This window comes from Odocoileus virginianus, chromosome 19 (genome assembly GCF_023699985.2).
Source record: "Odocoileus virginianus isolate 20LAN1187 ecotype Illinois chromosome 19, Ovbor_1.2, whole genome shotgun sequence".
Classification (NCBI taxonomy): Eukaryota; Metazoa; Chordata; class Mammalia; order Artiodactyla; family Cervidae; genus Odocoileus; species Odocoileus virginianus.
Window position 1 is genome coordinate 11,752,738 of NC_069692.1, and position 24,117 is coordinate 11,776,854.

General features: G+C 41.1%; 1 protein-coding gene across 6 annotated transcripts in view; it reads right to left on the reverse strand.

Annotated features, from left to right (window-relative positions):
• Positions 1 to 4,322: 4,322 nt before the first annotated feature.
• NCOA7 (nuclear receptor coactivator 7) overlaps positions 4,323 to 24,117 on the reverse strand; it is a 151,905-nt gene continuing 132,110 nt past the window's right edge. For 5 of the 6 annotated variants that reach the window (XM_020878926.2, XM_020878928.2, XM_020878927.2 and 2 more), the window contains 6 exons: positions 21,447 to 21,594; positions 13,225 to 13,350; positions 11,563 to 11,715; positions 7,303 to 7,398; positions 6,815 to 6,888; positions 4,323 to 6,458 (listed from right to left, as the gene is read on the reverse strand). In XM_020878926.2, the coding sequence (XP_020734585.2) occupies positions 6,323 to 6,458; positions 6,815 to 6,888; positions 7,303 to 7,398; positions 11,563 to 11,715; positions 13,225 to 13,350; positions 21,447 to 21,594 (733 nt within the window). In that variant the 3' untranslated portion in view covers positions 4,323 to 6,322. Of the gene's footprint in view, positions 6,459 to 6,814; positions 6,889 to 7,302; positions 7,399 to 11,562; positions 11,716 to 13,224; positions 13,351 to 14,663; positions 15,023 to 21,446; positions 21,595 to 24,117 lie in introns of those variants that run through there. The other variant, XM_020878930.2, reaches the window with a different exon arrangement.

Genomic DNA, 24,117 nt, shown 5'->3' on the forward strand with positions numbered 1-24,117 from the left:
TCCCCTACCCCTATCACCAAACTGCAAACTCACTGGATAGTTGGATCTTTACTTAAATGGTCTTCTGAACTATTTTCTAGATTTCTCACTTGGAAACAGTGTGACTCACTGTTAACACCCTAAAGCCCTAAAGCCTTGAACTTCCCTTTAATCTACACTTTTCAGAAGGCCAGTAACTAAGAGGTCTGAAAACGAAGGAATTTTACTCCCAGGAAGCATTCACATACCACCCTGCCCTCCACCCCAGACTTTATGTGACACTCCTGAGACCCAAATGATGGAACTTGAGCAGCTAGAGGAAGGTCATTTCTTCTTGCTTCACAATCTTAAGAATGATGCTTGTAAACCTGTGACTAAGCACTATTATTGCAGGAAGGGGAGGAGAGCCAGGAATCCAAAACCTGTATTTTAATCTCAAGTTCTACTACTTAGCTGTACAACATTGGGCAAGTTCAAATTCTCTGGTGTTCATTTACTTTAGTTACGCACTTAGTTCAGTCAGCCTTGACAGGCATTTATCGAATGCCTCCTAGGTGCCATGCATCCTGCCAAGCATGACACCCTGACAAGCGCTGGGAATACCGGGATGCATAAGACCTTTAGCTACAGACGGCCACCCAGCCATTAAGGAGCTTTCTTTCCAGAGTGAGAAACTATGTTATCTTGGTGCCTGGGATGGTTAAGCAGAGTGTGGGTAACCTTGTGGTGGAGATGTAGAGACTGGACAATGGTCAGCATACTCTTGTGGTTAAGAGCTTAGCTCTGGGGTCAGTTATAACTAAATGTATCCTGGCTTTAACTGATGAACTCTGTGATTTCTGGCAAGTTACCTAACCTCTTGAAGAATCAGTTTACTCATCTCTAAAGCAGATAATACTATATATACTGTATTATATTGAATAGCTGTTTAAACAATGACAGATCCATGCAACGAATAATGAGGTAAGTCTACAAATATTGATTAAAAAATGCTATTCATAGTATATTGTTAAATTAAAAAGACAAAAGAACTGTGTGCATAGTATGGTTCTGTTTGAAAAATGAAGATATAAACAAAGATATATGCATAGACATGCTCCAGAAGGAAACACAAGGAATTTCTGTGGTGGTTACTTCTAGGAATATAGGAAGGAAATGTTTGCCTCTTACTGAATTCCCTCTGTACTGTTTGAAAACTTTACCACGAATATGTTTTACTTTTATAATTAAAGAAAGAAACAAAACCTCAGCTTAAAAATTCTAAATAACAAATGGGAACCATTGCAATATGTCTGAAAGTAGTTTTCATTACTAAATAAGTTGCTGCCTTAAAGATGAACTTTCCTGTGCAACTCTCACATTAGTTGATTCCTCCACTCGAGGGAAGTATTTCTTCATTTACTTATCTAACCCTTAGCTGTGCTTGCTTTATGTCAGACACTATTTTAAGTGCTCTCATCATGATACAATCATGAGGTGGTGGTTGTTATCCCCATAGTGGGGATCAGGAAGATGAGGCACATAGAGGTTAAATTACTTAACCAGGGTAATGTTGCTAGTAAGCTCTAGAACTAAGATTCAAACCCAGACTGTCTGGCTCTAGAGAAGCCATGCCTTAATCCCTGCTTTTGTTGCCTTTGGAAGTCTAGAAGCTTTGAGTTCTCGCCAGGTAATCTGGTTGTATGATCTCCTGAAAGGAATTTATGCCATGCATACCCCCCAGCTCTCCTCAGGACACCCCAGGTCCAACCTACCCACATTTCTGACCCTTTGTAGGATCTAAGAGGCAAACAAATGCTATAGGAGAACAAGACTAAGCCCTGCTGGGCATGGAGTAATAACAGGACCTTTTAGCAGCTCTCAAGGTCAATACAATACCTCAACACAGTGTATCTTTGTAGAAATATTCTTACTGTTAATTGGCATCTTCAAAGATGAAAGGGTTGGTCTCAGTCAGCTGTTAGGTAAAATGTAGCTGATCCATTACCCGGTAGAGACTGTTGAACCAAGAAGGACTGCTGTGGAGATTAAAGGCTGAACTGATCAGCTGAATTCCAATGTTTTCAACATATGTCAAGGTAAAAAGGATTTTTTTAGCTGGAGAGACATGAAAACGCATGCCTTACCATCCAAGTTTGTTGAATGTGAATGTTCCTTGTAGGTGTTTCTTGGTTACCATTTTCTTCAGTATAACCTCAGAGTTGTATTAAGCTCTATCAAGGCTACTTTTTGTAACCCTAAGAGTGGATTGGTTGATGAAATGATGGGTTCTTGTTGATGGGTAAATAGGACACCAAGATTATCTAACCATCTCTTTTCTTTTGCTTTTTGATTGCCCTTCATTCTAACAGGTTGATGCTGAAAGCGTTCTCCACAGGCAGCGGGTTCTCTGGGTGTGCATGCGGCCACTGGCCATCCCAGCTGGGAAGCTCAATGAGGAAGGCCAGTCATTGAGCGGAACTGTTTGAGGCATTTTAGGTGGTTCATTGTTCCTTGAGGATTCTGAAACTGGATGCACAACTCTGTGTAAGAAATAAATGCTTTTTCCCTCCTGTGGTTCATTGTGCATTGTGGATTTGTGCCTGTGAGGGATATGTCATCCTATAGGACTGCCATGGGCACCAGAATGTCCCGGATAGGAGCAAAACATATACTGATGGCCAAGGAGGAAATTTATTTAAGACAAGGTCCGGGCACTGGGAAAGCTTTGTGTTTTTTTTTCCTTAAAGATAAGCATCATTTATCCTATAGAGATCTAGGTTTTCAGTGTGAAAAGACTCTCAGGGAAGTGAACCTTCTGGTTATTTTATTAGCAGACCACCTAAACAATGAGACACACTATTACTTTAGGTGGTACCTAGTTTTGTGAAGATCCATAATGGTAGGGACAAATCAAAGTACTTAGAACTAACGGTTCCCTTCTGGTGATGGAGTAACAGGCTGAGTTCATTGCTGATAACATATGATTTGGTTTTGCCAAATCTTGATCCCGAGCTGTGCAGTTCAACATGGCAGTCACTGACCATATGTGGCTAGATTTAAATACTTTAAGGTTAATTAAATGAAATTAACAAAAATTAAATTAAAAAAATTCAACTCCTCAGTCATCCAAGTCACATTTCAAGTGTTCAACAGCAGTATGGTAGCTAGTGGCTACCATAAAGGACAATGCAAATTCAGGGAACAGTTCTATTAGAGTAGAATGTTCTGTTGAACTTCACTGATCTAGAAAATAAATAGGTCTCAAAAGATAGTCTATCAAAAAACACCATTTAGATGCTTGATTGGCCACACCAGGGAGATTCTATCTAGTTTTTATTCTGAACCTCTAGATATCTGAAGGATTGCTAGGAGGGTGGAGGCAGTATGATTTTAGCTTTGGGTGTGGACTGTAAAGCCCAATTTTTTCAGTAAAGATAACCTTCTTTGGCAGATCACTGTGGACACGGGTCATAGGCAAGTAGGTAAGAGGATGCTGAAAGGTTAGGGCTTACCCTGAATGAGGAGTGTGTGACTGGGCAGGAGGAAGTGCGTAAAGGTACTTTTGATACTTGCACAAGCGCGAGTGTGGCTATTTAGTTTCTGGAACTTTCTTTGGTTTTTGACCTCCTTACCTTTCTTATATTGCTAAAAATAGGTTAGGCATCTTAAGAAGGTGAATCTCAGCTTTCTTTTCTGGTTTAAAAGATTTTTAATGCCTTCCTCAAAGGCATTAAGGAAAGTATTTCTTTTATTAGTCCTGCTTCATATGCCTCTAAAACTTTAAAAGGATTTAAGGAAAGGGAAATCAAATGAAGGCTGATAATACCTCTCACAAGAGTTCAGGATTTCCCTGGCGGCTTGTCACATGAGGGTGTATCTAAGCCACTTTCAACAGTGGTGAGACATTTGACTGCCCCCTCCCATCTACGTCTTTTGATGTAGCCTCATGAACTGAGGAACTGGGAAGGAAAGAACAGTGTCTGAGGTCTTCATCTGCAGGGGCTAGGAGACAGGATGTTAAAGAAAGTTGATCAGAGGGTAAGGTGTCTCTCATGGAAGTTAGGAAGTAGGTCAAGAGATAGATGTTAAAAACTAAGTCACTATTCAAAGAACAACTAGAATTAAGAACAGAGAAACTAGCAACAGAGCCAGGAGTTGTCTCTAGTAACTGTAACAGGAGCAGTTTCCCGAACTGAATAGGAGTGTGGGTACGGGGAACAAAGAGGGGATTTCCAAGGTAGCAACAAAACATGAGCACTGGACCTTACTTATTTAGTCTTGGTTATTTCATCATCCTCTCATGCAAATCAAAGCTCCAGCATGCAATAAATACTTGCTGAATAAATCCTCCGGAAAGAAAATCACATTGAATGCATGAATTCCTTTATTGAAAATATTGGGCTAGCACTGCATTACATACACTCAATATCCATAAATGAAGGGCCACACATGTCTGATTGGACAATACTGTTTTAAATAGAGAACACAGCATCTGAATATGCTCTCACAAGTATAATATCATGGACTAAAGTAGATAAGAGTGAACTATATGCAAAATGACCATTTTGTTAATAGCATATGGTTGCAAATGGCATAAATGGTAAACGTGATCATACTGAGACATTCCTGGATCTCACACAGGCACATTATGTAACAAGCAGATTAATAAGGTTCAACTGCCAATAAGTTGTTAATGAAGAGTTCGCAATAGAACTTGGGTGAAAGTACACCCAGGCTACAGATTTAAGATTTTATAGCATTCAAAGAAACTTGTGTGGAATGTGAGTGTAGTAAAATAATTGTTGATCTGACAGGAGGCCACATGGCAATTTGTCTGTTCTCTTTTATAAATAGTCTAAAGTAAGAGAATAAGCTAAAGGAAGTATTCCGCCAGCTTAAAGCCAACATCCTAAGCACTGTTTACATTTTTAAAATGCAGGTCTATAAACTACTACTTTCTATTAATTTTTCCTTTCAAATATCACTGGAAATGTAATTCATGACAGACAGCTTTCTCAGCTTTGGCTATTACTTGACTTTTTTTTCCATTAGCAGTCTTTGGCTTTGTAAAAGTTTGACAATAATATTTGTTAAAATTTTAACAAGGTTTTATTATTAACTTTCATAAAAGAGTGTTTAATGATGTGAAAGTGAGTTGATATTTAAAAACTGCTTTTTACTTTTTATTCCAATTGTGGTATAAATGCATTTCTTTGCATTGAATTTTTTTCAATTGAAAGTGTAGAAACCAAGACAATTGGGATAACATTTTTCATTTGATATAAAATATACAGAAATTAAAACATTCAGTCTCATTTAAAACAGAGGCCTGTTAATGTAAAAACTTGGGGAAGATTATGCAAAAAAATCCAATAAAAATACAATTTTTGTTACTAACACATGAGATTTTATAAGAAGCAAAACATTTCTTTTCAAAAGCAGGGTTCTAAATCCAGGATCATAAAGGTATACATTACTGTAAATATCAATTTATGACTGTGAGAAATGGCTTATTCTTCTTTACACAATTATGTTCAGAGTAAATAACTAAAAATGTACCTTTTCAATGACAAAATGGAAAGATGGCCTACAGCAGGCAAATCAATAAACATTGAAAATGAGTTTTTAAAAATTCAGAATTGTCTGTGGGTATATATATGTGTGTGTATATATATATATGGACATTAAGCAGCACATACATATACAGATCACCCTAAACAATCAGGGCAAAAAAAATTTAATATAAAACTATATAAATCAAATGGATTTGTTGCCAAAACAGCACAAAACGTATACATTTCTTTACTTCAAGATTTGACACATTAAAAGAAAAAAATTGCCAACACATTTCAAACAATATACTAGAAATAATAAATAAAACAGTTTTAAAAAATCATATATTCCCTTTAAGTGCTGTGCACTTTCAATTTTTCTAAATGAGACTAAACTTTTCAATGGCAAACAATAGTATGCTGTACATTTTGGTAATGAAAATTATGTTGATAAATATACAAGGAATGTATATACTTCTACAGTATTTTCTTTTTCACAGTTACCAAAAATAAAAATTGCATTCAACTCACATCTATAAATATTCTGACTCCTCACTCTATGGGTTTGAAGGAAGTGAGAGTATAAAGTCTTTCAATGATCTGAACTTCAAATTCTTTCTTCATCGTCTGCCTTCCACATGTACCTTTCAGAATCTCTCTGCAATGTAAGTGCGCTCTGAGATGATGGCAGAAAGAAAGCACTATGATGGATGAGGCAGTCTGGGCTGGGGCTTCGTCTTCCAGCTAGCTTTAGCAGGGCTGACTGAACCCAGTCTTTTTAAATGTTCTATTTTAAGGCAGTCTAAATGTCACTCGAATGTCCATACCTCAAGGTCTTGAACTATGAAGTCTTCCTTTTTGGAAAGAATATCATTATTAAAAGTGCTGCAGGAGTTGCTTCGTCCATGGTATAAATCGGCATCTAACCATAAGCCAAATCGTCCCCTACAAAGGTTAAAAAAGCAAAATGGTGAAAACATCTCAATTTTATGTACACACTTTCTGTCTTCCCTTGCCCCAACTTCTTTCTTTTATGCTATAGTCAAAACCCTAAACTGCTTATAAAACATTTCCTTTATTTCATTAAAATGACCTGTCTTTCAGGTGATCCCTCATTTGGACACATAAATAAGTCATTTTATCTTCTATTCTTAGTGTCATGTGTTAGACCACACTGTCCTAAATAATCGACTAACTACACATGGACCAACTACAATCAGCTGATACCAAAGTTTCAGTTCCCTGGATTAAAACAGACCCACTCTGGTAAAGTAGTAAATTAATAACAACAAAAACCTTACCCTCCACCACCAAGTTCCAAAGAACTTATGTCTCCATTGATAAAGTATGAGTTTTCTCCACTCCACTTAAAGACCTTAGGTAGAAACACAAGACAAAGAGAGATCAGACATTTCAATCTGGAGAATTAGCAAAGAGGGAGGGGACCACCCATAGGCTGAGGAAGCTCCTGACTTCTAGACCTTTCCCACACCAGGATGAGCTCTCTGAAGCGGTGATGAGGCAGGAAAGGTCTCTCGCACACATGTTGGCTCTGACCTGCAATTCCACCCTGGATCTCAGAAGTTACATGCAAAAGTTCCCAAGGCCCAGGAAGGGAATCAAGCGGTTTCTATGCTGCGATCATGAAGTGCTGAGCAGGCTAGGGTGAGGCCAAGTGAGGTTATGGGATGGGACGTCTACCGCTCCAACCACAGCCCCCCACCTCCAGCGCCACCGACCCTCCTGACACCATGATACAAGGACGTCAGTATTCCTTCCATCTAGGTACCTTGAAATGAGGGCTAAATGTGTAGAGAAAAGTTTCGCCTGTGCCATAATAGTGATCACTGAATTTGAAAGGATGAGTCGCATATGCTCCAAAGATCTGTCAAAAGAAAACAGAAATGTTAGTAGCTTTCAAACATAAACCTCCCAAAGAAAGCCCTTCTGAAATATTTTAGCATAATCCTATTCTGAGGTCTCATTATATCTCTTTCAACAAGATTATTATGAAGAACATTACTAAGTCAGAGTTTCTAAGTAAAAAAGACCACCAACCAACAAATAAAATGTCCCTGGTTCTTATTAGTACCCAAGGGGCTCAGAGAACTTATCGGTCAAAGGTCAACAACTGCTTCAATTTAAAAAGACTTCCAAAGTCCACTGTAGAGACAAATGTCTTCCAGTGAATACAGGTCACAGACTGGAACATTAAACAACTACAACATATATCTTGCACACAGAAATGAGTGGTTGGGAGAATGAGGGCCTGTCTCTGATGTGTTTTATAAGTAGAATCACGGTCAGATATTTCCCCAGAGAAAATAAATTTTCCTCTCCCTTGATTCGTAAAAATGAGTTTTCAGTATGCTTAATAGAACTGTATCCGTAACGTGACTGATCCAATACATCTTAGTTCAAAATGACTTTTAAGAAAAAAGTAACAATTCCATAATACTGTGGGCTTTCAAGGTGGTTCAGATGTATCTGAATCAAAGATTTTGTCTATTTTTTCTTGTTGGGGTTGGAAGGAGCAGTGTTTTCAGAATGACCATCCCACTGCTTCAGCTTCCTAACCTCCTCAGGTCCTGACGAGTACTTGCAGGGGTGAAGACTGGTAAAAACAAGCATACATATTTTGGAATTGTCCCTAGGTGATTCTGATATATCTTCTCCAAATCCCACTTGAGAAACAATGCTTCAAATGGAGTCTATCTGGAAAATGTCTTATAATTTTTCAAAATAATTTAAATCTGATTATTATCATCATGGACTCTCTGCTTCAGTTCCTAGCTCTTTGAAATACTAAAAATTAAGCAGAGTAGAAGTCTAGAAACTCTTTCTAACCCATGTTCCTCATACCAAAATCTCTCTCTAGAGCTGCTAAGAGCAAAGAAAAAACAGTAACAAATTTTCTTAGCAATCATAGAAATTTTTTTAAGCACTGGAGATAGGATGATACTAAGAAATGACAGTTAATTTTTTGGATATGCATCATTATGGTTATGTAAGAAAACATTCATTTTATTTTTTATATTTATTTAGAAAGAAGCTGTATAATATGTATATAATTGTATTGTTGGGTCTATAGCATCTAAAAATTTAATATATTTGACAATAATAGAACAAAGGAATCCAGGGAGGGGAAGGAAGATAGCCAGAAGCGGAAAAAGGAAGGTTAATATGACAAAACCTATAAATGCATGATTGCTCTCCTGCTCTCAGCTTTCTTAGTAGATAAAAATCACACAACTACATAAATGACAGTTTATTGTTGACTTTGCAATATATATCAGTGTTATCCCACAAAATTACCATAAAAAGTGGAACGATGTAATAGAACAATATAGGAGTAACATTTCTATACCTCACTGGAACTAAGTATGAATCAGACTCTGTTACTTGATGATTGCCCTATTATTTTCCATGGTGCCTTGTGGTATAAATTACTTCATGGCAATTCTCATTCAATTATGTTTAGGCCCCTTTGCCATGGTAGTTTCCTCGGCCAGTCTGTGTAATTTATCCCGACTCCAGGAAGGCTCTCCTCAGCTGTCTCTTGCCCTGGTTCTCTCTGGGAAGTCTATAGCTTAGTTTGCGGCCTTCATTCAGCTACTAGCCTCCTCTTAATTGTTTACCACCAAATTTGCATTGTTTTCTAGACCTCCCTTTAGCTTGAACTTCCCCCAGGTTCTTCTAAATAATGTCAGATCCTTAGGGGAGAGCTTCCGAGCTGTATGCTTTATGGTCTGCCCATTCACCTGGAGCTGGGAGCTAGGGACTCGGCTTGTTTATGAGCAGAGGGTGCTGGGTAGGGGCAGTAGACTGCTCTTGGCTCCCCTCTTCTGACGTGTTAACTTCAGCTCCATGCTGAAGCAAGGGCAGCAGACACCCCGGTATTCTCAGCCTGCTGTGCTGAGGGTAGACAACCATCCTCCGAGAAGGGCCGGTAAGGGGAAGAGCGCCCCCTACTTCCAGGCTGCCCTTGCCTGCAATTCAGCCTCTGAAGCAGAAGGGTGGGTAGGGTGTAAGAAATGCTAAGGACCCGCCTGGGGGCTGGGGCTGATGGATCCTCATCTTCTTGTCCACGCGTGCCCAGAACGAAGCCTGTGTCTGAACAGGGCCTGGTCGGGGGGCAGGGGGGCCGGGAACAAGCTATACTTCAAGTGCAACAGACTCTCACTGTTTTTACCGAGATTCATTAAATATTCTTTAAATGAATTTTCACTTGCCGTATGCCCTTAGGACAATATCCAGAGACTTAAAGTATTATTGTTTTTATATTTCTCATCAGTAATGGCTGTTTCACTAGGGATTGGTTCTGTAGAACTCCTCATGCCTGCCAGTCTGCATGTGTAATGCTTTTATATTAGAATTATATATGGTTCATTTCCAGATAAATGTACAGATGTTGTGCTATCATGTTCCCAAACACAGTGGAGCTGCATCCTTGCCTTGGGGGTAGATGGGATGGGGAAAGCAGAGTTAGTGTTCAGCTGCCTTCAAATAACATAAATGCCTTTCAGTAAGATAACACCTCAGAGACAAATAGTGTAATCTTCAGGAATAGGCAGGCCTCCTTTACATACCTCTGATAGGAAGCTGAGTAAAACCATGCATCATCAAAACCTGCTCTGTGAGGCCAACAGATTTCCCAACAAGTTTGCTATCTATTAGTAACTTAATAGCAGAACTAATCTATACGGACAGTGCAGGTTTGTGTGTGGTCTAACACCATCTAGCCCTATCTTATCTAAAATGTAGCACCTAACTTTGCAAACATTTCATTAAATCTCCAAGTAAATTCCATTTTAAATCTTTGTTGTTATTATTTAATTTTTTTTACTTTGCCGCTCTCTACTATTCAGCTTGGACTATGATTAAATAAAGTATTCTCAATCTGTAAATAACAGTAGTAACAGTGATAATAGCTAAACCATTTCCCACAATTCTTAACCTATAATTATACTGTAACCTACTCACAGGAAAGATCACAGTCGAGACAGACAGTGCCTTTAGTACCGCTATCTCTCATTTTTCCCAAATTATGACAGCAAAAATCTATTTCCCCTAAATTGATCCTAATTATATGGCATTTCAGCAAGCTCCTCAATGTATAATAGTGCCCCACACCTAACAGACACTCGTGCGTTTTCTCAATGGATGCATAAACAAATGGTTGTCAAGTAAACCCTGCTTCCAAATGCCAGAAATAGAGAATAATGATAACTACATCTTAAAAAAGCAAAGAAATTTCTTCTTGCTATAATACAGACCAAATTGAAATGGTCTTTAAAGATGAAAGAGCAGACTTGAAAGATTTCATCCTTTTGTAATGCCGAAGTTGCCCTGGATGGTTTAGAAAAGAAACCCGGACAGATTCCACTCAAACTCCCAGCTGACTGAGCCAAAAATTATTAGTATAGGGTAGATGGGAGTAATATCTATTAATAGATTTCATCAGGGCCTCCAAGACCAAGAGAGATGAAACAGAGATGAAAGTGAGAGAGATGAAAGTGTAATAAGCAATGGCCCAGAGCATTTTCTCCTGTTTCGTAACAACTGGGCCCATAAGGTACAACACACCATGTGCTTAACTGGCTCTCCATCTCAGGAGCTACACAGACAAGGTTGGTGGGCACTACTTCAGCTACCTGAAAAGAATTCTGGGATGCCACTGAAGCTTCTTTCTGCAACTATCTCCAAATCTCGACTTGAATTCTTCCAACTTCTCCAGTTTCAGCTTGCAGGACATCCCTGTAGCTTCCTACTCTATGATGAGAACAGGGGAAAATGTGACTGTACCAGGAGACATGCTCCATTTTCTTTTTCAGAGATGCATTCTGAAGTTAGTAGGGGTAAAACAACATAATAATTGGGGATTTTACTTCAATTCTTCAGGAAAGAAAAGAACCAAGTGTCTGTGGCAAAATCCTGCTAACTGTGCAGTCTGGCTGATGGGAGTTCATTGTATCAGTCTCTCTCCTGTTGCATAGGTTTGAGAAACTTCAGTGAAAAAATGTTTCTCTATAAGAGGAACAAGCCTCACCTGATTATCCATATCTTTGATGACCAATAGGACAGGACTGTCTAGTGCTGCTGACTTCCGGTAGAGAGTTTTCAAGCTGGTCCCATGCTCTAGCGTGCTGTACGCGAGTCTCCATGGATACCCCTGCACCCTTGCTGGAAGGCGTCGGGCCAGCTGTGAACCCAAGGATGGAGATGTAAATATACAGGCTGCCTGAAAATCATCACGCATGACCTTGTAGCACCAAACAGATGCCTGTGGCTCAAACTCAAAAATCACATGACTTTCCACATTGCTCCCCTTTACGCTAGCAAACACTTGCCACTATAAACTGAGAAGGCAAAACCACTGCTTGACATTGTTTGCCTTGGCAGGGATGCTCCCCAGAGCATGTATTCCCTCTCAGGGATGATGCTGTAGGGTTACGGCGCCACTGTACATTTGAAGATAGACCACCGAGCTTGAGTAAGAGGTATGGATTAGACCCATGCTGTCTTGTGTATACTTCAACCCGACTTTCACTGAGTATTTTACCAGCTGATCTTTCTAAACATGCCAAGGCTCAGAGCTGTTACTGACAACTGAAGTGTCTCACCAAACTGAGCACAAGAAAGCATGGGTATTTTTTGCCAGTAATCTGATGTAGTCTGTCCTCCTTGCAGTTGTATTTTTCACTAATTTTAATATTTAACTTGATTTTGGCTGTCATAGGGCTTCCCAGGTGGTGCTAGTGGTAAAGAACCGGCTTGGCAATGCAGGAGACGTAAGAGATGCAGGTTTGATCCCTGGGTCGGGAAGATCCCCTGGAGGAGGGCATGGCAACCCACTCCAGTATTCTTGCCTAGAGAATCTCATGGACAGAGGAGCCTGGAGGGTTACAGTGCATAGAGTCACACAGAGTCAGACACGACTGAAGTGATTTAGCACAGTAGCTGTCATAAATATCAATAATGCATATCTTTTAAAAAAATACAAACAACGGAGGCTGTAAAATGTTGAAGTCCTCAGAATGCTTGGCATAGTTCTAGAATCAGCATGAACTCTGTCTCTGTAACTGCCTGGTCAAGTCACTTAGCTTTACAGGCCATCACAGATGCTTTTATAAATTGAGGGACTGGAACATGGTGATTCTCTAAGGTCTCTGAATTTCAGTTTCTAAGCTGATTGATGGGGGAAGTACAAGAGGTCCCTTCCTAAAGTTCAAACTCAAGCACATAGTATTTCAAGAAAACGGAATTAAGAGATGCTCAGGAAATAGAAAGTAAACAAAACAAAACAAAACTAAGAGAAAGAAAAGTTATTCCTAGTAGTGATAGATGGTTTTCACAAAGCAAGTTAAGTGTACTACGTGACGTTTACTGAACCTGATCAATTAAAACCATGGGAACTCTGAGATAAATGATCCTTTTAAAATATGTTAGGACTATAATAGGACACTTTAAACATTATTCTGAAGACAAGAAATGGCTTTTTGCTCAGGTCTCGGGAAATGAATATAGGTGTCTGGCCAAGTCCTCCGTCTCCCAAGAGGGTGGCAGGGACACTGTCTTTCTGAAACAGGGGGCCTTGGCCAGGCTGCTGGGGTTTTCCTTTAAAACCGGACTCACTCTCCACCCCAGGTGAGAAGAGCAAATGGTTTTAAGGTTTGGAAGGCCCCTACCCTCATCCCCAGGGAGAGCCCACCTGCTCAATGTGCATGTTCTCCAGAAGTGAGCTGTGGGGCTGCAGGATCGGCAGGGCGGCCTCGTCCTCGTCTTCATAGTAGCTGCACGTGCTCTTCCTGCGTTTTGCCTCCTCGACCGTGATGATCTGAAACAGAGGAGCCAGGTAAACCAAGAAAAAGGATATTCTGGCTTTTCCTTCACCTGCTATTAACAAAAAGGACCTCAGTTACATGACTGCCTGTAACCACTAGGGTTTTAGCAGCAGGACATAAATTGAGCCAAGACTCTTGGGGGGAACGGCTAATTACCATCTGGATTTCAGAGGAAATGCAGAATTTAACACAGTGTGGCTGCAACACTTAGTATGTACAAATTAAGTCACAAGTTTTCCAGTTTTGTTACTCTCGGTCATCAGATAAGAATTTTGTATAATTTCACAAGCGATTCATACCCTTGAAATGCCCTAAATGATTCTCCATTAGCCTGCATCTAAATTTGAATTATTAAGGGGGTAATTAGAGATCATAGTATGAGTAAGCCTTCTATAAATAGGGAAATTGGGAAGATTAAGGGTAGCTTTTTAATCAAGACTCCTAATGTTTCCTCTCAAGGCCAGGCACATAGCAACCAACCTGACAGAAACAGCGAATGATGATATCTATGGAAAATAACAAAACAAAGAGGCATCAAGCTTTAGTCTAAATTATAATTATGTTATGATTCCTTATGGGCAGTTCAGAAGCCATCAAAGTAGTATTTCCTTCAAAGCTTAGAACAGAAGCATGATGTTGCTACATACCCTTTATTTCACTGTAAATACACTTATCAAGTACCAGTTTCGAATCTTCTCGCTTTTTGCCTCTCTGAAAATCTGGATAAGTCACCAAATTATTTTGAAATTGAAGGGTATAGAGAGAAGGTAACTAACACACTAAAATACCTGAGTACAAACAGGAATGATTTTTTGCATTATAGAGAAAAAGCATTTACGTCACCTCAGTGAAAAGTTGCCAGATAGTGACTACTGTTTCCAGAATGCTGTCACCTGAACCTGATTTATAGGTAAGGAAATTGGCCCTTAAATTTTACCATTTTCTAAGGGGCATTTACATAAAGGACACACTGTCAAAGAACCACAAATTCAGCATTTTAAATGTGTTACGTAAAGCACATGTTTCGGGGGATCTCTGCGTTTAACACAAGTACAAAATGGGGCTGCAGAATGAGAAAGTAAAGTGTGGAATTTTGACTCCAAAGGGAATGGGCAAACCACACCTGTGTCTCTCTCCAAAGTGAATAAAAGAATAAAATCTTTTAATAAAATCTTTGAATGAATAAAATCTCTCTGGCTGAGAGAGCAGTCTGATCCTTTCTAATTAGAAAGCATTTCAAAACGTCTGAGTGGCAGAGCGCAGAGGGTCCGCAGGCACCTGATTAGCTGCCAGGACCGCAACATACCTTCACAAAAGGCTCTTGGTCCGGTCTGGCACAATAGAAAATCTGAGTGTCCGGAGGCAGTCTTCGGACTCGCATGGTGAAGGGGTGGGAACTGCCTTGCCTGCTTGCTCTCTGAAGAGGAACAGGTCTTTTGCCTGGCTGCTCCCACAGCACTGCTAGCCACGCGGATCTACAACTGCTTATGCAGTATCTAGTTTCCTGCAAGATTGAGTTTCTGTTTCCCTCAGGAGAGCGTTCAATATTTCTACAGGAACACACCCAAATTAGGATTTCGAGCAAACACACACTTCCTGTTAGGCATAGCTGTGAGGCTGTAAAACGACACTTTCACCTTTGAAACGGTGGTGGTTTCCTAACAGCACAACAAAACCTCATTGTTGCGCGTTTTTTTCTTTTTTCCCCCTTCTTCTTCATCTTGAACTTTTCTTCCTAACTGTCCTCAGGCTGCCTGAGCTAGCTTTTTTCTAGCCCTGCCTTCTCAGATTTTTTTTTTTTTCCTGCATCTTCTCTGAAGGGAAATCTCCATTTTAAAACTTTGAGTGTGCTCACTGACATCAGTTTGAATCTCAAAAGGAAAGATGAAAAGGAGGCTTTACCGGAGATAGGTTCATTACATTTAGAACAATGGCATTTCACTTCAAGACCCTGTTATGTTTGCTGGGTATGAGAGACGTCAAAGAAAGGAAGAACATCTGGTTTATATGAAGCTGAGAAAAATGTTCCTTTCGATTTGGTTTTCCAAAAAGAGTTGGCAGTGATATTTACCTTTTAACCTTTCAAAATATTAATCTTAATGACAAATAAGCATGATGAGTCTTCCTCTACTGCCCAGATCAGATTTCTAGGGGTTGGAAAGAAATGCAGATCACTGCTGGATCAATTTTCAAGGATCTTTCTGTGAGTTTTCCAGGTCAAAAATGGCCTTTTGGTCTCCGGTACCCCTGGGGGATTGAGCGCCACTGCACAGATCATCCCAGGGGTCATGAGGCTGTGGAGGAAATCTGGTGGCCAGTCTCAGGCTAGCCCGAACTTATTCTCAGTGCAAGAGTCTGGACACAATCTAGGGCAGAATCACTTGGACTCTGTGCCAGTGAGTTGGCATGATCTTCAGTGCCTGATGCTTCGTGACAACTAACATTTGCTGAGAGCTTTCTATATGACCCCAAGTGCCAGCTGCTTTGCAAGGCGTGACACAAGCAATTACAATATATCACTTGTCAGCTTTTCAAATTAGCAGAAGTTTTAAGAAAGGAATAATAGTTAATAAGGCTTTCTGTTAGCAGAAACACAGTGAGAAGGGTATTCCTCACATTTCTGGCAAATTGTCATTATATACAAAATTAGGAGCCTTAAAAAAGTAATACCCTTATGCTAAGTAATTTCACTTTCAGGAAATTTTAGGAAAAGAGTCAGAGTTATACATCATCTCATCCTTGTGAAAAACTTGAATGAACACGATCTCTACAAGTGGTGGAATTGTTAAATTTTGATTGAGGTTTAAAATATGTAACCATTAAAACGAGGCTCCAAAATCTTTAAATACGATACAATTCTCACAAGATGTCAGGTAAGAAAAGTCAGATACCAAACTATACATAACAATGACCTCATTTTACAAAAATAAAAAGACTCACTCTCTCTACCCTTACCCCCTAGAAAAATACTCTATGATAGAAAGCATTTAAAAAATGTATGAAAGTGTTGTGTGGTTAGATATTATTTTTAAAATATTCTGCATTGTACTTTTCTATAGTTTTCAAATTTAATATAATAAGAAGGTATTACTTTTATAAAATCAGGAAATAAAGCTTATTTAGAGAGCTTGGTATGGAGGGTGGTGGTTGGGTTGGCCGGAGGTGCCCTTGAAAGGGTGCAGACAGCTGATTAGGGCAGTGGGCCCCACCCCACATAAGATCAGAATCAACAAATTCCAACTAGAGATGACTGAGGATGAAAGAGAAGAAGCTGGGATGATATTTAGGTTTCTGATTTGGGGAACCACTAATTAAGATGGGAAGGCATAAGGACAAGCGAGTTTGGGTGAAAGATTGTCAGGGAATGTTTGATAGGAGGATTCCTACGTGCTGTCTCTCATGAGTCCTCTGTCCCTCTTCAAGCAGAACAGCACGCTGCTCCCAGGGACTGAGGTCATTGTGTGAGGCAGGCTTGGGTCTCCTTTAGTAAACATTCTCTTTAGGACAAAACTGCTTCGTCTCGTTCCCCTTTCTTGAGATATGGATTGCCTCCTGACCTCGTGACTAACATTACCCCTTGTTCCCTTGGTAACGGTTGCTGTACGTTTGGTTTGCTGAACTCTATCATTCCCGAAAGAAGTTTCTTGTACTGCAGCCTGTATATACTCATAGAAAAATCATTAAAGCACCTTTGTTCCATTAGAGCTTAGGTCCCTGGGTCTTTTTTTGTCTCTCTCTCTCTCTTTCTCTCTTTTACTTTCTTATCGTCGACTCCGTACCACCAGGTTCCGGTCCATTAAAGGACCCCAACAAAAGATGATGGGACTTTATGGACAGGCTGAGGATCAGACACCCGTTAGGGGAGTGAAGGTTCCTCTTCCCCACCCACAGAGGAGAAGCAATGGGATGCCAGGGGCCCGGCTTTAAGGTAATGCTAGCAAGCCGAGTCTGCTCCTGCACATGGGAAGGAGCCCGGCCAGCATTCTTCTCCTCATTGTACTTTTGGACTTTCTTGTCCATGTGGCAAGAAACTGGGATAACAGTCCAGTCACCTCTGTCTCCTGGTATCTTTTCTTTCCATGTGCCCCAAGTGCTAACAAGAGCACTAGGATCTTGGAAGAGGCCACCTCCCCATTTCTTCCTCCTCCTCCTCCATCCCTTCTTCTTTTCTTCCTCTTCCGCCACAGGTCTAGAGACACACCTTCGAGAGGGATGTGCTCTTTCATCCTGCTCCGTGGCTCAGTCCGAGCGACTCACTCAAGCCCACTCGACTCTAGACCCAGAAGCACACCTTTCTCTCTCTGCATGCCTCCTTAGCGCCTTTTCTTCTGTGTTGGCGGGTGTGGCCACTTCTCCCACTGGAGTTGTCAGGAGCTGAGATTCAAGGCTGGGATTAGTGGAAACAGGCAGAATAGGCCTCTAAACGAGGGCTGCTTCAATTCAAGTTATCCAGACCTAGTCAGGAAAGGTTTGAATTCCCAAAGCAATTGAAACCCTCTCTCCAGGCCTCCATAATCGGGCAAGAGACCATAGCCTTTGCAAGAAAATTCACCTTTCCCAGCTCTGCTGCCTCTGCGCACATATCTCATGGGGGCCTCTTGGGCACAGATGAGGAGGACAGGAATTGATATTCCTTGATACCTTAGCCAGAATGCCCGTGCCACACCATCTCTGCCTCGTGGAGACCCAGGGGTGCCCGTGGGGCATCTATGTGCTCTAGAGAGGCAGCTTGGAAAGAAAGAAGCGTGTGAAGCTGACATGTGGGAATCCACAGCATAAATCTCAAAAGCTGATGAGCTCATCCAAGGAACATGTAATAGATGAGAAGAAAAAAGAGTCAGAGATAAACCCTTGGGGAACACCATGAGAAAGGGAACAAGCAAAGTATATCTGAGGGGCCTCCCTGGTGCTCTAGTGGTTAAGAATCTGCCTTCCAATGCTGGGGACGTGGGTTTGATCCCTGGCTGGGGAGCTAGGATCCCACATACCCCAGGGAAACTAAACCCAATGAGCCATAATTACTTAGCTCGAAACTACTGAGCTCGCATGCTACAGCTAAGACCTGACGCAGCTAAATATAAATATTTTTTTAAAAGTATACTCAGAAAGACTGGCCAGAGATAGAAATAAAACAAACAAAAAAAACCCAGAAATGATAAGAAAAGCCAAGGGAAGGAGAGTCTAATAGGCTTGTGCTGTGCCGTGCTAAAGTCGCTTCAGTCGTGTCTGACTCTTTGCAACCACAAGAACCGTAGCCCACCAGGCTCCTCTGTCCTTGAGATTCTCCAGGCAAGAATACTGGAGTGGGTCCCCATGCCCTCCTCCAGGGCATCTTCCCCACTCAGGAATCGAACTTGAGTTTCTCACATCTCCTGCAGTGGCAGGCAGGTTCTTTACCACTAGTGCCACCTGGGAAACCCTATTTTTAATCAATGGTTTCAAACAAGAAGCTTACGAACAATGTGAAAACAAACATGCAAACGAGTCAAGTGCTGGGCCACAGACCACAGAGCTAGGAGCAGGGGGCCAGGGGAGCACAGGAGGAGGAATCGACCGAAAGCCTCACAGCAGTGACCAGTGAACTGGACCTTTGACGGATGACAGGAGCCTGCCACAGCAAGCTGTGTGTGTGTGTGTGTGTGTGTGTGTGCACACGCGCACATCGGTGTGCACTCGGTGGGAGTGAGTGAATGAGAAAGGGACGAGTGAGAGCAAACACACACATGAAGGGACCAGGCATGTCAGAAGCAGTCAGACCCAAGGGGCCGGCTTCATCACCTTTCACTGTCCCAGTCTCACAGAGCTCCAGTCTTGGAAGATCCGACGGCCGCTTGAGGAATCTACATCCAGGTTGGGAGTGTTGCTGGAGAAACCTCACCCCCCGCCACCCCCCACTGCAGCCTGATGCCAGACCCCACCAGGGCCTTCCAGGCAGCCGTCCTCCTGCAGTGCGTCAGCTGGCATTATTCCTAATTTCTATAGCTCCTACTCAGACCTTCTCCGTATTCCTCCGAGTCCTCCCTTCTTCACTTCTAGGAGACGCCCCCTTCTGCTGTTACCAAGAAATCATCAAATGAGCAAAGCTATGATTTATATAATACCACCACTGAATCTGCATTCTATTCACATACATCCTATTCTTTTCTGCTGCCTGAACACCTAAGACCAATCCTATCCCCACCCCCACATTCCCTGCCAATTCTCAGGGATCCAGTTCCCCGCTTAGCCCCTCTCTTAATCTCTTATCTTCTGAACCCTCTACTCCACTGTTCCTGCTGACCTCTTCCGAAAGGTTAAAGTCTCTCTCACAAGAAGGAAAACCTCCCACCCTCACATTCTCGCCCAGCTTCCCATCTCATTTTTATTCTCCAGAACCAAATCTAAGTGGTTGGCCCACAGTCACCAGCTCCATTCACTCATCCTGGATACATTCACTGAATGTTGGAAGCTACGTTTTGAAGCTGCCACTTCAATGAATCCGCTTTTTATGCCAAAGTCACCGACTACTGCCCCTTTGGTTTTAGATACACAAGACAAACCTTAGTTCTTTCTTGTTGACTGATCCCTGGGATCAGAACACAGAGCACTTTCTACTAAACCTAATCTTGCTATGCTCCTTATCACAGTGAAGGGCTGGTATCTTGATCCTTCCAGTTTCCATTCTAAAAACCAAGAGATCAACCTTGACATCTTTCTTACTTTCCACATGCAATTAATTACTCACAAAATCCTGTCTTCCTCCTCCTATCTTTCAAAAGCACTCAGTTTCCGCTGTCGTCACTATCATTCTTTCAGCAACTGCTCGCTCTCAACAGCGACTACTACAAGAGCTCCCTAGCGCGTCTCCAAGTGTCGTCCAATTCCAGTCAACTGAACATCTGCCGGCAAGAGCAGGCTCTCCAGAATGCGTGTCTGTGTTTACTTCTCCAGGCTTAAAACAGCTCGGTGCCTTCCTACTGCCCTTAGGAAAATAACCAAACTCCTCACAAGCAGTTCATAGGTCCTCTGTGATCTGCCATTTCACTATCTCCAGCTTCGTTCCTTGCCACTCCCTCAGCTTTGCACTCTATGAACCAGCCACGCTGAGCTCTGTATTAATTCATCAAAAGCCCCACCCACACTCTGTTCCTCCCTTGGGTCGTCCTCTGCACAGCCGACTTTTCTCTCGGGCCAGAACATGTTCTGTGTCCCACTTCCACCCCAGCTGCCTGTCCCCCCACTTCTGACCTCAGCTCGGATTACTCCTTCCGGGTCACTTCCTTTGATCCCCTAGCTCCACCCAGGTACCTGGGTACATGCTTCCCTAGCATGTGGCACTTCACCTATAATGGCAATTACCTCATTATATTGTAATGATTCTTTACCAACTGAGCTATCAGGGCTCAGTTGGTAAAGAATCCTCTTGCAATGCAGGAGACCCCGGTTTGATTCCTGGGTCGGGAAGATCCGCTGGAGAAGGGATAGGCTACCCACTCCAGCATTCTTGGGCTTCCCTTGTGGCTCAGCTGGTAAAGAATCCTCCTGCAATGTGGGAGACCTGGGTTCGATCCCTGGGTTGGGAAGATTCCCCTGGAGAAGGGAAAGGCTACCCCCTCCAGTATTCTGGCCCTGAGAATTCCATGGACTATACAGTCCATGGGGTCGCAAAGAGTCGGACACGACTAAGCAACTTTCGCTTCACTTCACTGCTATAATGATGTATCCATACTCCTTAATGGTAAATTCTACTTAGCCCATCCACTGTGCTCCTAACATGAGAAGGGCTTGCTAAGTGCTCAAAAAATAAATTATGAATGGTTTTTCAGACCAAATTAAGAAGTTTGACTTTCATCATGTACGTAATGGGGACCCTGCAGCAGTTTCAAAAAAGGGAAGTGAAATTACTGGCTGGTAGGTGTGGTGATAAGTGTCTTTGTGATACACAAAACTAGTTTCAATCAGAGGAATACGGTTTTTCCTCATAGGATTTCAAAGGTGCACAGGAAATCTTAACTTCTTGCCAGCCATTAGTGCTTGGATTTTGGACACAAGAACATTCTGTTTGTGCCTTGTACTTTAAGGACAACAGTCTAACCCTCCCGAGTCTCACCTCCCAGCTCTTGGTGGTTGGCTCACTGAAGAAGTTGTCAATCATATTCAATTCTTCTTTCTCCACCACCACAAAGCCTTGCTCTTTGGCATCTTTCCCATAGACGTCAGGAGACCATTGGACAAAGAATGTGTACAAGTGATCCACCCTGAAAAACACGTTTGCCATAGAGGTTAACACCAAATCTACAGACACGAGTAGGAACTTGGGCACGTACAACTATCTTTTTCCTGCTTGGCAAGTCCATGTTGTTACTTGGGAAATCGCCCATGTTGAAGATAATCTCTACCTGTGAATTCCAAATTTGGAAAATGTCATTAAATGCAAGCAAAAGTCCACAGACACTGAGAAAATGTCCTTCAATCTGAGGTAAAGATCAAGAAATGGGACTTATAGATAGAAAACACAATGAAATATTTACACTGAATTTTTTTTTCTTCATTGGATCCTCATTTATTGGATGTCTCTATTCACGGGGGAAAAACTGACCTGACCTGAAAACTGACCTGAAAATTTAGATGGGAACAAAGCAATATTCCAATGGGTCTTTATGTAGACTGAAACATTATATCATAATTTTAATAAAATATCTTTAATAACTAGAAAATATCAGGGATAATACTAGCTATCATTTTAACATTAAAAACAGACTTAAATTTTACCACCACTAAGAATGCAGTCTTGCCTTCAATATCTCTGTTCTCCTATACATATTTAACATCTGAAGCATCTCTCCAGACTTAATCAACAGACAGGCGGCTAGTTCCTAAGAAAAGACTGGGAGCTCTCAGTCTTAGCACCTAAAATACCCCCCACCCCTCACCCATGTGAAAGAGTCAAAAGCTCTCTGACCTGCAGCCATCACAGTGGAGGTATAAAAAAGATAGGATCAAATGATTCTTAGAGTCTCTAATAATTACAACATGATAATTTCAATTTCAGTCTCCTGTTTGGCACAGTGCTACCTCATTGCTAAGTTTATAAAAGTTCTAACTGTAAAAATATTGTAACACTCTTGCTGTAGACTGAATATTTGAGTCCCCCTAAAATTCGTATGTTGATATCTAATCCCCAATGTGATGGTATTTGGATGTAGGACCTTTCAGAGGTGCTTAGGTTATGAGGCAGAGCCCTCATGACTGGGATTAAAAGACCCCCCGGAGCTGGCAAGCCCCCTGTGCCATGTCTGAACACAGTGCAAAGACAGCCATCTATGGAACCAGAGCAAGCCCTCACCAGACACTGAATCTGCCAGCACTTTGATCGTGGACTTCCAAGACTCTAGAACTGTCGTGAATAGATCTCTTCTTTAAAAGCCACCCAGTCTATCATATTCTGCTATAGCAACAAACTGAAGGGGTTCCCTGGTGGCTCAGTGGTAAAGAATGCCCTGGTCGCTGCAAGAGACTCAGGTTTGATCCCTGGGTCAGGAAGATCCCCTGGAGAAGAAAATTGCAACCCACTCCAATATTCTTGCTTGGAGAATCTCATGGATAGAGGAGCCTAGTGAGCTACAGTCCCACACAAAAGAGTCAGACACAACTGAGCAACTAAACAACAACAACAACAAACTGAGAAATGTTAATAGGATTAAAACAAACAACAAAAATGTCACCATAATTCTAACATTCCAATGGATCAAATTGACTTTAGGTTTCTATAGTCCTAACCTGTTCTTGATCATATGTACAAGGTTTTCTTTCCATTGTTATCAGGGCTAAGACATAATTGTTATATGTAACATTAAATAGTGCCTATTTGCCATTGTTGCTAATCTTTGTACTGACTTGTAATGGCTACATTTCAGAAGAAATAAACCATAATTACCCAAATTCCTATGTCCTTGGGATGTTTAGTTTGTTTCCAATTCTCTTTCTTTGATTGTACAAATAACACTGCAATGAATATCCTCATGATCCATGCCTTTTGTCATCTTTTGAATTATCTCCTCAAGATTAGTTCCCAGAAGAGGGATTATTAGGCCAAAGGGCATGGTTTTATAGCTTGTGATCCATCTTAACAAACTGCTCTTGAAAGCCTGACTAATTTACTCTGACAGGAGCATTGCAGTTTGCATCTAAGGTAACAATCTTGCTGATCCTTTTTTTTCCAAATGAATTTAATATATATTTTAAGTTTTATCCCACTGATTCTATATTTCTTTGAATGGTAGTGGGTTGAACATTTTTCAAATGTTTTCTTCCTGGCTGCCTTCTATGAATTGGCTCTGTGATTGTGGAGTCATTGTTTTTCTTTTCAATATATGGGAGCCTTTATACAATGTAAACATTAACCACTGCCAAATGTTTTTCTAAGCTGTTTTTTCCCTTTTAAGATAATTATGTCTTTTCTTTCATAATATAAAATTCTAATTTTCATATATTTTAAAGGTATAGTTCCTTTGAGACTTCTACTCCTTCAAAACAAGGGAAATTGGCACCCAAGACAAGGTGTATATCAGTGTGCTATGATATGCTAACCATTTCTATTTTTTTCTAAAAAAAAGAAAAGAAATATAGATATATGTTATAACTATACATGGCTGTGATAGTTAATTTTATATGTCAACTTGCCTAGGCCATGGCCAGCCTTTGGTCAAACAGGAGTCTAGATGTTGCTGTGAAGGTATTTCTTTTTAAAGCTGTGATTAACAAGTAAGCAGCCTTTCAAT